The sequence below is a fragment of the Sinohyriopsis cumingii genome, chromosome 5 (genome assembly GCF_028554795.1).
Source record: "Sinohyriopsis cumingii isolate HCF-2022 chromosome 5, ASM2855479v2, whole genome shotgun sequence".
In the NCBI taxonomy this organism is placed as follows: Eukaryota; Metazoa; Mollusca; class Bivalvia; order Unionida; family Unionidae; genus Sinohyriopsis; species Sinohyriopsis cumingii.
This window is the reverse complement of record NC_142965.1, coordinates 31,220,844-31,235,817: the sequence shown is the minus strand read 5'-3', so window position 1 is coordinate 31,235,817 and position 14,974 is coordinate 31,220,844. Positions and strand designations below refer to the sequence as shown.

General features: G+C 34.6%; 1 protein-coding gene across 1 annotated transcript; it reads left to right on the top strand.

Moving 5' to 3' along the window:
- The first annotated feature begins 312 nt into the window (after positions 1–312).
- On the top strand, positions 313–14,653 carry LOC149798879 (uncharacterized). The gene is made up of 7 exons (XM_089956986.1): positions 313–450; positions 3,616–3,842; positions 5,211–5,295; positions 6,414–6,607; positions 7,342–7,520; positions 13,055–13,157; positions 14,436–14,653. Exons 2-7 carry the CDS (start codon positions 3,632–3,634, stop codon positions 14,558–14,560), a joined length of 897 nt encoding a protein of 298 aa, XP_089813112.1. The 5' UTR covers positions 313–450; positions 3,616–3,631; the 3' UTR covers positions 14,561–14,653.
- Positions 14,654–14,974: the final 321 nt, after the last annotated feature.

Sequence of the window (14,974 nt, the reverse complement as noted above, 5' to 3'; positions counted from 1 at the left end):
CGTATCTGTTTGACAAGCATAATTTAAAATATTTTTTGTACCTGAAGACTGCACGTGAAATTGAAATATTGTACCAATAAAGTTCCACTGGGAGCTTCATGCCTTTGATATTTTTTTTAGCAAAATGTCAACTCTTACCAAAGTTATACAAATCGTAATATCTATACATTCATTATTATAATGTCATTTGGTGTTTGAAGGATAGTCCATGTATAGGGTTGACATAGAAACATTCGTGAGGTCTGGTCTAATAATAGCTGTTCTTGCCTCGCCTTCCGTCTATCTATTTGGTTGAAGTCACGGACAAGTACAAATTTGTGGTAACCTCTTGGCATCATCGGTTGACTTTTGATAAGAAAACGACATCTGGTAAACATGAATTCGAGCCTTATATAATCCCCGATGATCGGCACTGCTGGCACCCTTGTGACAGTTCTTTGTGGAAAACAGGTAAGACAATCAGATTCTGCAACTTCGCCGAAAATGGACAATTTTTAAAGAAACACCACGGGTCTTTGTTTTCTCTAGATTCAGTACAATATTTTTACCATTCAGTTTTCAAGTCTTTCTCGTATACAACGTACAATAACATCTTTTCAGAAAACTTTGACCAGAATAGTATGATTTTCCAAACTTTACGAAAGAATTATCCTTTTTGAATTCTTTGGTAATGCAACCACTAATTATTTTTTCGTAACGTTCATCTACGATTTCTGAACCTTTACTGTTTAGACCTTTTTGTAACAGAAAATTAAAATTTTGTGCTGACTATTTTCGGATCGAAGTAGACTGTTACCGAATATATATTTGTCCTTCATTAAGCATCTCGCTCCCCTTTAAGGTGATGACTAGCACATGAAAGCAGCCGTGAGGGTACTATTCTCTTCAATGTATACAAGTGTAAATATCTGGACGAAATTCCTTGAATGAATGTGCCTTTTATTTTGAATCATTTACTTTTGTCGAAGAACTGAAGGAAAATTAGTTAATTACCCAAAGTAACACAGGACAAGAGAAATAGTAGTTGATGAAGAAATTAGTTTTAACTTTTCACACTTTTACGTACGAAATTCTTTATAACATAAATTCATGGATCAAGTCTACATCGTTATTTACCTTTTGATTCTAGGTCTGGTACATGAATGCATTTTCCATGAAATGAGAGTTCTTCTGTCTTCGTGATCTTTCATAAATAATAATGGCCTAAACTTGGTGAACTCTTGCAGAATATTTTAGGGATAAGCGAATTCCGAAAATGATACAGTATGATAGCAGTAAAAACTGAAAGGATGCATTCAGCGAATACTTTATTTCTTCTGTGATAAAAGTTTGACGTTAAAGATTTATTCACAACGTCACATATCAATTTACTTCAGAAAACATATATTTTATTTATGTTTTCACGGGATATAGCTGTCTCACTACATATATTACATACTTCCGGCAGAGTGACAGGTGAAAGTACATTCAGTGAATTAAAATTTAGGCAAACAGCATCTAAGGTTTCTACTTGTCTTCATTTCTTAAAATTTACCTTTGAGGTCCAGGAAATGAAATTGAACAAGCGGAGCTGGCAGTTTTCTTTGTATAAGTGCACATCTGAAGTAAGGCCAAGCTGTATTCTCTATAGCCCCAAATACACCAGTCAACCATACTGAACTTCACACGTCATACAAAATACGTTAAAAGTTTTTTCGAGATACTAGATATGTTTACATAAAAATGTTCCATCGTATGTGGAGTTCTACTAAAAATAAGCAACCTAGTTGTGATTATATTAGCAAGATGGCCCATAACAGACCAGCTTTTATTACCTGTTAAGGTACAAAGGGATACATTTGAACTTTGCTTGAGAATGCTGATTACTTCTCAAAAAGTTTTGGTCGTGTACAAATCAGGATAGAAGATGACCTTTGCAATTTACGGACACATTGTCCAATCACGTGATCTGTTTAGAATGATGATATAACTTAATTAAAGGACTTCATTTATTTTTCCCCATCTGCGACATATTATAAATTAAAACTGATTTTATACAAATGTTAAAAGATTGATCGGGACTAACTCATTTATTTCATCTTAATAATGTAAAGTCACAAAACATTGTATTTTTGTGGATCCAACACAAAACATGGTATTGATTTGGGTCCAACACCAAAGATTGTACTGGTGTGGGTCCAACACAATATATGGTATTGATTTGGGTCCAACACAAAACATGGTATTGGTTTGGGTCCAACACGAAACATGGTATTGTTTTGGGTCCAACACAAAACATGATATTGATTTAGGTCCAACACCATACATGGTATTGATTTGGGTCTAACACAAAACATGGTACTGGTTGGGTCCAACACAAAACATGGTATTGATTTGGGTCTAGCACAAAACATGGTATTGGTTTGGGTCCAACATAATACATGGTATAACTTATGGTCCAACACAAAACATGGTATTGATTTGTGTCTAACACAAAACATGGTATTAATTTGGGTCTAACACAAAACACGGTATTAGTTTGGGTCCAAAAAAGCAGATATTAGTTTGGGTCCAACACATTACATGGTATAGCTTATGGTCCAACACAAAACATGGTAATGGTTTGGTTCCAACACAAGACATGGTATTGATTTGGGTCCAACACAAAACATGGTATTGGTTCGGGTCCAGCACAAAGCACGGTATTGGTTTGGGTCCAACACAATACATGGCATCGCTTATGGTCAAACACAAAATTTAGTGTTGTTATGGTGAACGGTGTTACGTATCTTTACAACATCATCCATGCTATAAATACAAGTATTTACGTTAGGAGTATTGAACATATGACACAAACATGCGATCGTAAAGAATAAATATTTTTTGCTGATACCAGCCATTTATGGTAACAACTGTGCGGCCGTTGAAAATATTTTTGTGGCCTGATAGTGTAGAAAGACCTTCGTTTCTTTCACCTATAAACGCATGAAAGCAATACATTCGTGTTTTTAAGAGGTTTTGAAAAGTAATGTTCACTAACTCTAAAATTATGGCTCACAGACTAGCTTTTTTAGCAGTATAGACTAATGTTACCACATTTTTGTAATGGAAAGACTCGCGCAGGTTTAATGCTTTTAATCAATAAAATATATTTATCTCTTTTTCTTAATATATTATTACGACTCTATAATATGAATAAATTCCAGCCCAAATGAAATACTGGATACAACAATAATACAACTGATTCTGCTCAGATCTTATAGCACGAATGAATAATTTGTAGATAAACAAGGATATATAATCTTCTACTTGATCTCAGGTCACAATTAGCATTTTCTGGAAGGTTTAATATGTTTTCAAAATAAAGTCTTCGTTAGAAGGTTTATTACTAAAATTATAATATAAAATATGGTAAACAACAGATAGACTCTGTATTTCACGGGGAATTTCCATTGTTCTAGCTCAGATTGAGATAGACATATTGTTTACAAAACCAGAATGAATGATTCAGGTCAGGTAGAAAATGAACTTGAATTTGGAGAAGGGCAAGTTCAAAATTCAATTATCCATAGCATTTACTGAATAAAAATAACAAACAAAACAATGCAAATTAAATATACATAATATATTCTACAGTTTCTCTAGTACCAACATGAAGCTCCTGGTTGTGTTCACCGTCTGCATGCTCCTGAGCTGCTCCAACGCAGGTTTCTTCGACAGTTTGAAACAATCCTTTGTATCTTTGGGACAGCAGCTGTCCGCCGCTTTCCAACCTGTTCTCGAGTCGGGTAAAACTCTAGGAACCCAACTGCTCGCTCATGCCGCTAACACTAGCGCAACATTAGCAGGACAAGCTCTCTCAGGTAGGGGGCGATAGGAAATTTTATATTTAGGGCAAAACCCCATTAATTAGAGCCTTAAGTTTCTGTTTTAATTGTTTGTCCAAGTCAACTGCATTCACCAGAATAACAATTCGAGAGAACTGAATGAGGAATATTCATTAACTCTTATGAAAATATGGCCAAATAATCCGTCCCATATTCTTATTGACCATGTTGTGATCAGATTAAAGTTCATTTAAGCAACAATAATACAAAATGGGCTCCTGTCTTAATCTATTGTTTTAAAGACAGTATGGTTTTAGTGCATTCCTGTTATTAACAACTCGATCATTGATGTATACCATATTATTAAACCTTAAACTTGCAGTTTCTGCTACGAGAATTGATGTTTCATCTTGTGAATGGTTCGTATGATCAGTATGACGTATTTACACAACGCAACAACACTAAATGTATGAGGTGTTTTCAAGGTTATTAATACTGTTTTCTTTTAATCGGCAAAGAAAATTTTAGAAAAAGAAAAAAGTTGTGGATGAAATATAGCCATAAATACACGAAACTATTTGGAAATTTATGACAAAAATCCATAGGGCCGTCTGAATTTTAAAATATTTATGAACATAGTGAACAATTCCTAAAATCATGGAATATATGTAACATTATTCTATCTACAATGCTGCCGCAAAGACAATATGCTACTTGTAAGTGATTTTAGTTTCATGACAGGTAAATACTATTCTTCAATAGCATCAGAGAAAGATTAAGGTCTTGTTTGTTTTGTTTGTTTTTCTAAAGCATGGGTCAATGTTTTGCTTTGGCTTTGTCGTCATGTTGTTATTAGTTACGGAATTTTCCACCAAATTAAATGTGCTAATATTGGAACAAGGGAACCAATAATTTATTTTTAAAATCGGGCATGAAAGTACATAAAGAAGAACTAATTAAACTGATACGAAAATGCACCAATACAAAAAATGAAAACAAAACATTAAACAAACAAACGTCAATTTGGATAAAAACAAGAAAACGTGAAATGAGGCGAAACAACTTTTAAACATTGGCAAATAAAGAGGTTGAAATTTTTGAAGGAGCTAAAACATACAAATACAATTAGAGCATTTCCAGCCGAATATTTTCTCACAATTTACTTGAATGATCTCACCTAGAGGTCGGCAGAGAGAGAGAGAGAGAGAGAGAGAGTGGTGGTGGTGGTGGACAACGTTTGAAAGTTATGTTAGAAGTTTTTAAGAAGTTCGGTGAAAATGACTGATATGAAGTTATGCGTAGACTTTTAGTGCCATACTCTAGTAACTGAATTTATTATAATCGTCCGAATGTTTCTCGACTCACTACTGTAAATATTGTAAAAATACGATTACTTTATTTCAGCGCTGGCACAGACTCTCCTAGCTACAACTCAGGGACAACCAGCCACAAACCCAGCCCCAGGCACCGTCACCAAGAGAGACATACTGTGAGTGCACTGAGAGAGAGAGAGAGAGAGAGAGAGAGATGCTATTTTGACATGATTTTGACAGTGCCAACCACGACATTCTTAGAGAATGCTCTCAAGTTTTGGCAATCTCTCTCTCTCTCTCTCTCTCTCTCTCTCTCTCTCTCTATATATATATATATATATATATATATATATATATATATATATATATATATCGAAATTGCAAGATAAGAAGGCAACCCAAATAAATATTTCATGCCAAACCTGTAATTCGCTTGAAGTGGGGTGGGGGCAAGTAGTAGTAGGAAGGAGGATACCTCAGAAAGTCCCGACGAAAGATGTTTCTCGGTATAAACTGTTAAAACTGTTAACGTTACACATCAGATCTCCAGGCGTATACTTATAAATGGTACACTTTCAGTTTAATTCGTTTTGTTTTGCATAAAAAGCATAAAAAGTTACTGCATTTGTATGGGAAAATATGAACACGGTTTTTACGGAGTAATACTTCGCTCCCAAGGTCGTGCAGTATTACTTGGAAGAACTTGCCCATATTTTCCCATACAAATGCAGTAAACCTTTTATGATATACTCATTTTGTTTTTCTTCCTACGGCTTAATAGGAAAAAGAACACACTACAAGAAACAAAGTAATTGAATTTATGCTGTATTCTAAGTAAATGCATGATGCGTAGACTTACTAATACAGTGTAGTAACCTGTAATTTTTGCTGCTATTTCGTATAAACTTGTATGAATAAACTTAACCCGTCATATACTAGATTTTTTAACTTGGTATATGTACATTTACTCTCTGGCATAGACAAACCGTCACGACATAGTTGCTCACTCGCGACAGAGAAAACCATCAAGGCATAGCTACAGAATTACGCAAACAACCCATTAAAGCATAGCTGTAAATTCAAGGAAGCAAAATAAAACCTACCCAGCTCCTTCTTGTAGTCGTTCAGATCTTTAGTCCTGGAGGCAGGTATTGGGGCTTAAATAAAAATAATAACAATTTAAAAAAAACACAATAATAACATTAAAGCATGAGTGCTTGTGACACCATCGAGGGTTGACATGTTAAATTTTGTGAAGTTATTAACCAATATTTGATTATTTTCTCAATTTTAGGGAGCTTCTCCAGAATCTTCACCTCGCCAAGAACCAACTTGACCACGCTTTGTCTGACAAGTTTGGAAACCTCAACAATTTGTTTCATGCCGGAGTTGATAGCCTCCGTGGCGTTCTGGAACACGCTGCCCAACAAGCAAGTACCTTGGACCTTAACCCAGCGGAAGTGGTTCATCAGATAGAAAGTATCGTGGGTGAGTTGGAATGTTGAGAAGATAATGACTTTATTATAACTTTATACGAACAATAACTTTATTTCGTTTGCCTGTGTAATGATTTATGACAACTTACAGTAAAAAAATATTGAAAACATGAGTGACAGGGTAGTCCTAAATGGGTGGCAGAAATCCATATTATTTAACACCCCCTGAAGAAAATAAACATTTTATTTTTCAAACAGCTAGATAATAAAGAAGTGAATTCCTTCAATATTTGACGGAAATGGGCTTGATTTGTAATAATTTTGTAATTTTTTTTAAATATAGCAATTGCGGTTTTAAGCAAGGATCTCAATTAAATCACGTTGTTGACAGGTCATTTTTGTATTCATTTAATTTCTACCGTCTGTTTACACTGCCACATAGAAATAATGGATGTCGACCAATCATAATAATGATAACAATGGAACGGTTATTGCAATTAGCTGTGTCGCATTATTTAAAAGGAAACTTAATAAGTTTTATATATGTAATGTATGAGAGAAAGAGAGAGACTCGGTCAAATAGTTAAGTTATGGCCAAATTAAGTTTATAAATAAAGTTCTGTTGAAGATATACACTTGCGACGAGTGAGCCTGTTTGGATTTGAAGTGAAACATGATTTGGATGAGGTGAGGAGGAAATTAAATGGAGTAAAGCTATCACTGTTGTTGCAGCTACCCACAATGGTTTGGTGGATAACAGATATGTTGATGTTTTTTTATTTACAGCTACCCACAATGGTCTGGTTGATCATTTGTATGGTGATGTCGTTAAGACAATTGTGGAGCACCTGGAAAAATTCGCTCTTAAGCATGGCGGAAACAAACGAAGCGTCTCGGATGTTCTGAATAGCTTGGGATCGGCTCTAACACAATTCTTCCAACCACACCTTGATTCCCTGAAGCAGGTATCTATCTGTAAAGTAGTATAAGACGACCATATCATGTCATGGTACAAGAGAGAGAGAGAGAGAGAGAGAGAGAGAGAGAGAGAGAGAGAGAGAGAGAGAATAATTGCAGGCATCTTGGTTTGTTTGTTTGCCTTGGAAAATAGTATAGGTTCTATTACAGACGTTTTCTAAAGTAAAAATGTAAATAATAAAATAATATTAGATAAATAAATAAAGATCTCTAGAAACAAACTAATGATTGTACAATTTTGAGGGACAAATTTTCATGTCCTTAAAAAAAGAAGTAGGGGATATCTACGGGGTTTTGAGCAGATATAACAAAATATTTCATAAGTGATTGTCTTGTAACAGATGAAGCCATGAGTGACAATGCATAATTTCTCAACTTCACGAGTGAAATATTTCCTTATATCTACTTCCCCATAATATAGATTTATATTTGCATTATATATTTGTAAATGCAAAAACCACTGATTTATTTGGAATTTTTCTCCATTCTGTGCCAATGCGATTAAGGGTTACATTATTCCACTAATGAAAAGAAGTTCAGAGATTTCACAGTATTTTTAGTTCTTTTTACAAACTTAATGTCTACATATAATGCTTCAAATTATATATTTTGTCAAATTAGTGACTATTTTCATAAGAAAAATGAAGAGATTGTTTTTTTGCGATAACACATTAATTTACGCGGGTTGATACAGTGAACATTGTTGGGGTGGACTACTCTAGATACATTTCTATGCGGTCGTATCTGATGGATATCACAGCTGAACACCTTTAATCAAATTATTTTAATAATTCTGAGTTTTCTGAAAAGAATTTTGGTTCTTTATTTTGATCATGTCTGCATTCAAACGTGAACTGTTTGGCCTTGCAAGCTTGAAGTCTAGGTTCGTGACAGACTCTGCACCCAAATTTCAATTATCCTTTAATTTCCGACTGCAGCAAACTCTCATTGATCCCTGATATATCCATCCTTTTCAAATATAATTAAAACTTTGATGAGAGTTAGAACTTCTGCTTAAGCAACTCGATTGATACATTTAATCAACATTTTTTCGCTAAAATTTTTTACCGGTGTTCGTAACGTTTAACAGGTTTAGGATATATATATAATTTGCACCGAATATCGAATAGCAATAAGCCACTTAAGTTCAATCACGGATCGTTTGACACGATACATTTGAAAAACGTATTATACGTAGTGAATACATTAAATCTGTGTTTTGTTGTTTGATGTTCCTTATATTGGCATATTTGCAGACATTTATGTCCGTAAAATATCGGTATACATGCAGACACTTACCGATATTTCTCGCGTCTCTTGAGTTTGAATAGCATACACAAACGCTTATATATATATATATATATATATATATATATATATATATATATATATATATATATCCTAATGGGAAAAGTAAGTAGCTACAAAAGTGATATTGTGTCACAGTGGATATATCATTTTCCCAACAAAAATATTTCAATATCCTATTATTGAATATATAACAAGTATAAGTATTTCTATATTTAGTTCTATAAATCAGACCCCCAAATCTATGTTGATACTAATGGACTATTTGTGGGTCTTATATAATCTATTCACAAAATAGAGGAATAGATTGCATACAAATATGTCCGTAACATACGGGTATACATTTAGACACATACCGATATTTCTCGCGTCTTTTGAGCTATCGTCGGTTGAAGGGTCATTTTGGCAATATGTACAAAGTATTTCTCGACCAAAGTCATTATATGACGACTTCTGTATCCACGTGGAATAACACAACCCCATGTCCTGTGGCCATTTTGAATTTCGCGCTAGATATTGATTTTACCAAATACCTGTAAGTGTCTAAACTTTACGCGGCAGAGTTCCGGAAAGATTTACATGCAGCAAAATTGCACATTTAATAAATAGGTGACATCAGATCAACAAAATCAACCATCAGTATCAACACATTTTCTTAAGCATATCTGTTGTCAGGTCTCTTCTAATTTTCATGTGCTATAATTGATAATATTGGAATTTGTTTTGCAAAAGTTACTTTGATGTAGACAATGATCGTATAATTTATTTATTTATAATTTATTCTTCCCAACGATTCTCAATAGTAAAGTTATCCTAAGTACAATCACTATAGTCGAAACAAGGGAATTATAAAAGATTAATTCCAAGGACAAGCAATCTAATATATATTTCACAATCTTCAAAGTATATTCATTCTCTCAAGCCTTTTCAGACTTGGTATGTACATGCCAAGCAGCATGACAAGACAATAAATACGTAAATGTTTATATTGTGATAATTCTATATCATCTTAGATATCCATCTCTAGTATAGGATGTCATTTGAACAATCCATCTGTAGTATAGGATGGTCATTTGAACTCTCCATCTGTAGGATAGGATGGTCATTTGAACTATCTATCTCTAGTATAGGATGGCCATTTGAACTATCCATTTGTAGTATAGGATGGTCATTTGAACTATCCATCTGCAGTATAGGATGGTCATTTGAACCATCCATCTGTAGTATAGGATGGTCATTTGAACTCTCCATCTGTAGTATAGGATGGTCATTTGAACTGTCCATCTGTAGTATAGGATGGTCATTTGAACTATCTATCTGTAGTATAGGATGGTCATTTGAACTATCCATCTGTAGTATAGGATGGTCATTTGAACTCTCTATCCGTAGTATAGGATGGTCATTTGAACTATCCATCCATAGTATAGATGGTCATTTGAACTATCCATCTGTAGTATAGGATGGTCATTTGAACTATCCATCTGTAGTATAGGATGGTCATTTGAACTATCCATCTGTAGTATAGGATGGTCATTTGAACTCTCCATCTGTAGTATAGGATGGTCATTTGAACTCTCCATCTGTAGTATAGGATGGTCATTTGAACTCTCCATCTGTAGTATAGGATGGTCATTTGAACTCTCCATCTGTAGTATAGGATGGTCATTTGAACTATCCATCTGTAGGATAGAATGTCATTTGAACTCCCTATCCGTAGTATAGGATGGTCATTTGAACTATCCATCCATAGTATAGATGGTCATTTGAACTATCCATCTGTAGTATAGGATGGTCATTTGAACTATCCATCTGTAGTATAGGATGGTCATTTGAACTATCCATCTGTAGTATAGGATGGTCATTTGAACTATCCATCTGTAGGATAGGATGTCATTTGAACTCCCTATCCGTAGTATAGGATGGTCATTTGAACTATCCATCCATAGTATAGATGGTCATTTGAACTATCCATCTGTAGTATAGGATGGTCATTTGAACTATCCATCTGTAGTATAGGATGGTCATTTGAACTATCCATCTGTAGTATATGATGGTCATTTGAACTCTCCATCTGTAGTATAGGATGGTCATTTGAACTATCCATCTGTAGTATAGGATGGTCATTTGAACTATCCATCTGTAGTATAGGATGGTCATTTGAACTATCCATCTGTAGTATATGACGGTCATTTGAACTATCCATCTGTAGTATAGGATGGTCATTTGAACTCTCCATCTGTAGTATATGATGGTCATTTGAACTCTCCATCTGTAGTATAGGATGGTCATTTGAACTCTCCATCTGTAGTATAGGATGGTCATTTAACTATCCATCTGTAGGATAAGATGTCATTTGAACTATCCATCTGTAGTATAGGATGGTCATTTAAACTATCTATCTGTAGGATAGGATGGTCATTTGAACTCTCCATCTGTAGTATAGGATGGTCATTTGAACTCTCCATCTGTAGTATAGGATGGTCATTTGAACTATCCATCTGTAGTATATGATGGTCATTTGAACTCTCCATCTGTAGTATAGGATTGTCATTTGAACTATCCATCTGCAGTATAGGATGGTCATTTGAACTATCCATCTGTAGTATAAGATGGTCATTTGAACTATCCATCTGTAGTATAGGATGGTATTTGAACTATCCATCTGTAGTATAGGATGGTCATTTGAACTATCCATCTGTAGTATAGGATGGTCATTTGAACTATCCATCTGTAGTATATGACGGTCATTTGAACTATCCATCTGTAGTATAGGATGGTCATTTGAACTCTCCATCTGTAGTATATGATGGTCATTTGAACTCTCCATCTGTAGTATAGGATGGTCATTTGAACTCTCCATCTGTAGTATAGGATGGTCATTTAACTATCCATCTGTAGGATAAGATGTCATTTGAACTATCCATCTGTAGTATAGGATGGTCATTTAAACTATCTATCTGTAGGATAGGATGGTCATTTGAACTCTCCATCTGTAGTATAGGATGGTCATTTGAACTCTCCATCTGTAGTATAGGATGGTCATTTGAACTATCCATCTGTAGTATATGATGGTCATTTGAACTCTCCATCTGTAGTATAGGATTGTCATTTGAACTATCCATCTGCAGTATAGGATGGTCATTTGAACTATCCATCTGTAGTATAGGATGGTATTTGAACTATCCATCTGTAGTATAGGATGGTCATTTGAACTATCCATCTGTAGTGTAGGATGGTCATTTGAACTATCCATCTGTAGTATAGGATGGTATTTGAACTATCCATCTGTAGTATAGGATGGTCATTTGAACTATCCATCTGTAGTGTAGGATGGTCATTTGAACTATCCATTTGTAGTATAGGATGGTCATTTAAACTACTTTTTCGTTTTTTAAGTTTTTACTCTATTTTATCTGGATTAGAGGTCACTAGTCATTGGCTGGACAAGTAAAGTAATGTATGAATATCAAAATATTGGATTTTGAACGATAATATATAGTGTAGTATCGTTAGCGAATAGACTACGTGATGATTGTGTATCTAAGTGATGATTGCATATAATTTGCAGTATCAGGTATATGTACCATACACAGTAATATCGCATTATTAATGTCTAGTAACTGAGTTGTTGAGTCACGGGGTGTTAAATCGGATTGATTTGACACAATCGAATTATTTTGAACATCAAAATTCTGCACATATTTTATAGACACACTTTTGAAACAACTTAAAAAAATAAAGAAGTTATATTGGACGATAATTGGGGAAATATTTCTTTTACATTTTTTGGATACTATGCCTACATATGGAAGTTTCCAAGAATTTGGAAATCTTGAGATGTTAAGAGAAATATTAAACATGCGACTCAGTGAATACTTAATTGAACTCGAAATTCCTTTAAGTAGCGTGGGATGCAATAGGTTTAGGATTATTGAAACTGATTATGACGAAAACAAAAATCTAGCAATAATTCAACACATAAAAGAAAACAATATCAAAATTAACATTATTTGTTACCTCCTATTCCATACTCCCCAAAAGTATGAACTAACATAGCAGGAAATGTAGAGCACACCCTCAGCATCAGGATCCCCCAGCCCACACATCCTGTATGTATTCCGTATATCCTTCACTTGTTCCCTTATTATATTTGATATATCTCCTGGACAATACTTTTCTAATTAATGGAACGACATTAACTATTCATTGGCAGACGTTCTCAGGCCTTGGAAGTGCCGTTTCTTCTACCGTCAACCAGTTTCAAGAACCTGGCAACGATCTAGTCTCCCATGCTCACGCTTTGGTTGATGCCCTCCGTACGTCTCTCTCTGTCTTGTTTGTCTTTCTTTCTCTCATATACACACACTTTACAAAGGTCCTGCATTTGCAGAATTTTAAATTTACTTCTGATATTGTCGTCGTCTTTGATTTTTATTGTTGTTGTCAATAGCATTAGCAGTAGTAGTACTATTGCTAACCACTGTCACCATTGCAGTGGTAGGGACCTATAAATTACGAGATTATTTAGTCATTTTCTTAAGAAATAAACCAAGTACGGTAAACTTCTTGCCCATAAATCTCGGTTATCCGATTTAATGGGTGAGAGGAATTTCCTGGTCCGAAGTAGAATATCAAAACTTTTGTGCAAGGAGTGACTTACACTTGGATGATGTATGGAAATTTCTGAATATCTGGATCTATTCTCTACTGTATTTGGATACAAGGATAGCCAGTACTGTCACTTATAGCATCTAACATTATTTTCGTTTTCTTGTGCCCGATCTTATTATATACGGCATTTTCCCTTGTATACAGTACAGATCTGATCAAGACATACAGAAATCCCCATATGTCACTGACATTAAAACCTAAAGGCATTTATATGAACGGTGGGAGAACATTTTTTTTACGGCTCGGATGCCAGACGAAGGCAAAATCTCTTAATCTCTAACGAATCAAACCTTTGGTATGACTGTGGGTCTTTTGGGAAACATTCCCCAATTTTTTAAATGCCCATTTATGTTTACAAAATGTGTAATTTAAAAATACAACATACCTTTCCTGCATACAAATTTGACCCCACACTTTAGTATCGGATATTCTTGCCACTCATTTAACGGCATAACCGGATTGTATGTGTGGGAAGATTACTAGGCGTGTAAGTTGTGAAACTATTACAATATTTATTCTTCCTTGTGTACACCGTCTGTGTACTTCGATCATTGTTATGGACTATATAATTGCATTGCCATTGATATCAATTTGGCTTATAACAAAAAAGACCAGCGTTGAATAGGTTCAATCAGATTTTGTAAATTTAACCCAAATATATGACTCTTGCAGAAATAAGTATTCTTTAATATATAGCTCGTTGTGTGGTCTCTTTGCTCCATAACATCCCATTTTCAGTTGTATCGACATAACGTTGTACATTGCATAAGAGATACGTGGTGTTTATTAAGTGAGAAAATATGCTTATTTGAGAACTCGTAACAAACGTTCTTTGCGGCATGATAGATAATATAAGTCAGTAATAAACATATAATGTAAGAAGTAGGAAATTTAAACTTTCTTTTCTCCTATCCTTTTTACAGAGCAGACATTTGTGAACGCGCTTCCCCATGTTCTTGGAGCCCTTAATGCTGGTGGCCAAATATTGAGCGCGGCAGCTAGCAATCTGGCCAATACCCTAGGCCAGAAACCGGCCGGAAGTCAATAGGAAGCAGTCACAATACGAACTCAGTATTCTGTATAAAAATGTGATACAAAGATAACAAATAAACAGAACTTTCAAGTTATTACTTTAATAGAATCTGTGTGTTGATCTTACACCCCACCCGCTCTCGTATGTGATTCAGTTTTGCAAGGCCTCTTCATCACTACTAAGTGGTCAATGACAGTAACAGTCTTGCCCTGGAAATAATTTACAAATTATTGCTCCCAAAACTATTTATCTTTCTCTTCTTGCCCTATTACAAAATTTAAGTGCAGACTGTATATTGTATTTTTGGATTTCCCTAACATCACCACTCCTACCCACCCCCCACCAAAATTAATTAATCAGACTGAATCTAATCTTTTAGCATATAAATATTATACATTTATCATATTTACGTATTCAAGATCATAAAAA

Coding starts and splice junctions, on each gene's coding strand:
- LOC149798879 (XM_089956986.1), top strand. CDS start 3,632: ATGAAGCTCCTGGTTGTGTTCACCGTCTGCATGCTCCTGAGCTGCTCC. Junction 3,843..5,210: donor AGCAGGACAAGCTCTCTCAG/GTAGGGGGCGAT, acceptor ACTTTATTTCAG/CGCTGGCACAGACTCTCCTA. Junction 7,521..13,054: donor ACCTTGATTCCCTGAAGCAG/GTATCTATCTGT, acceptor ATTCATTGGCAG/ACGTTCTCAGGCCTTGGAAG.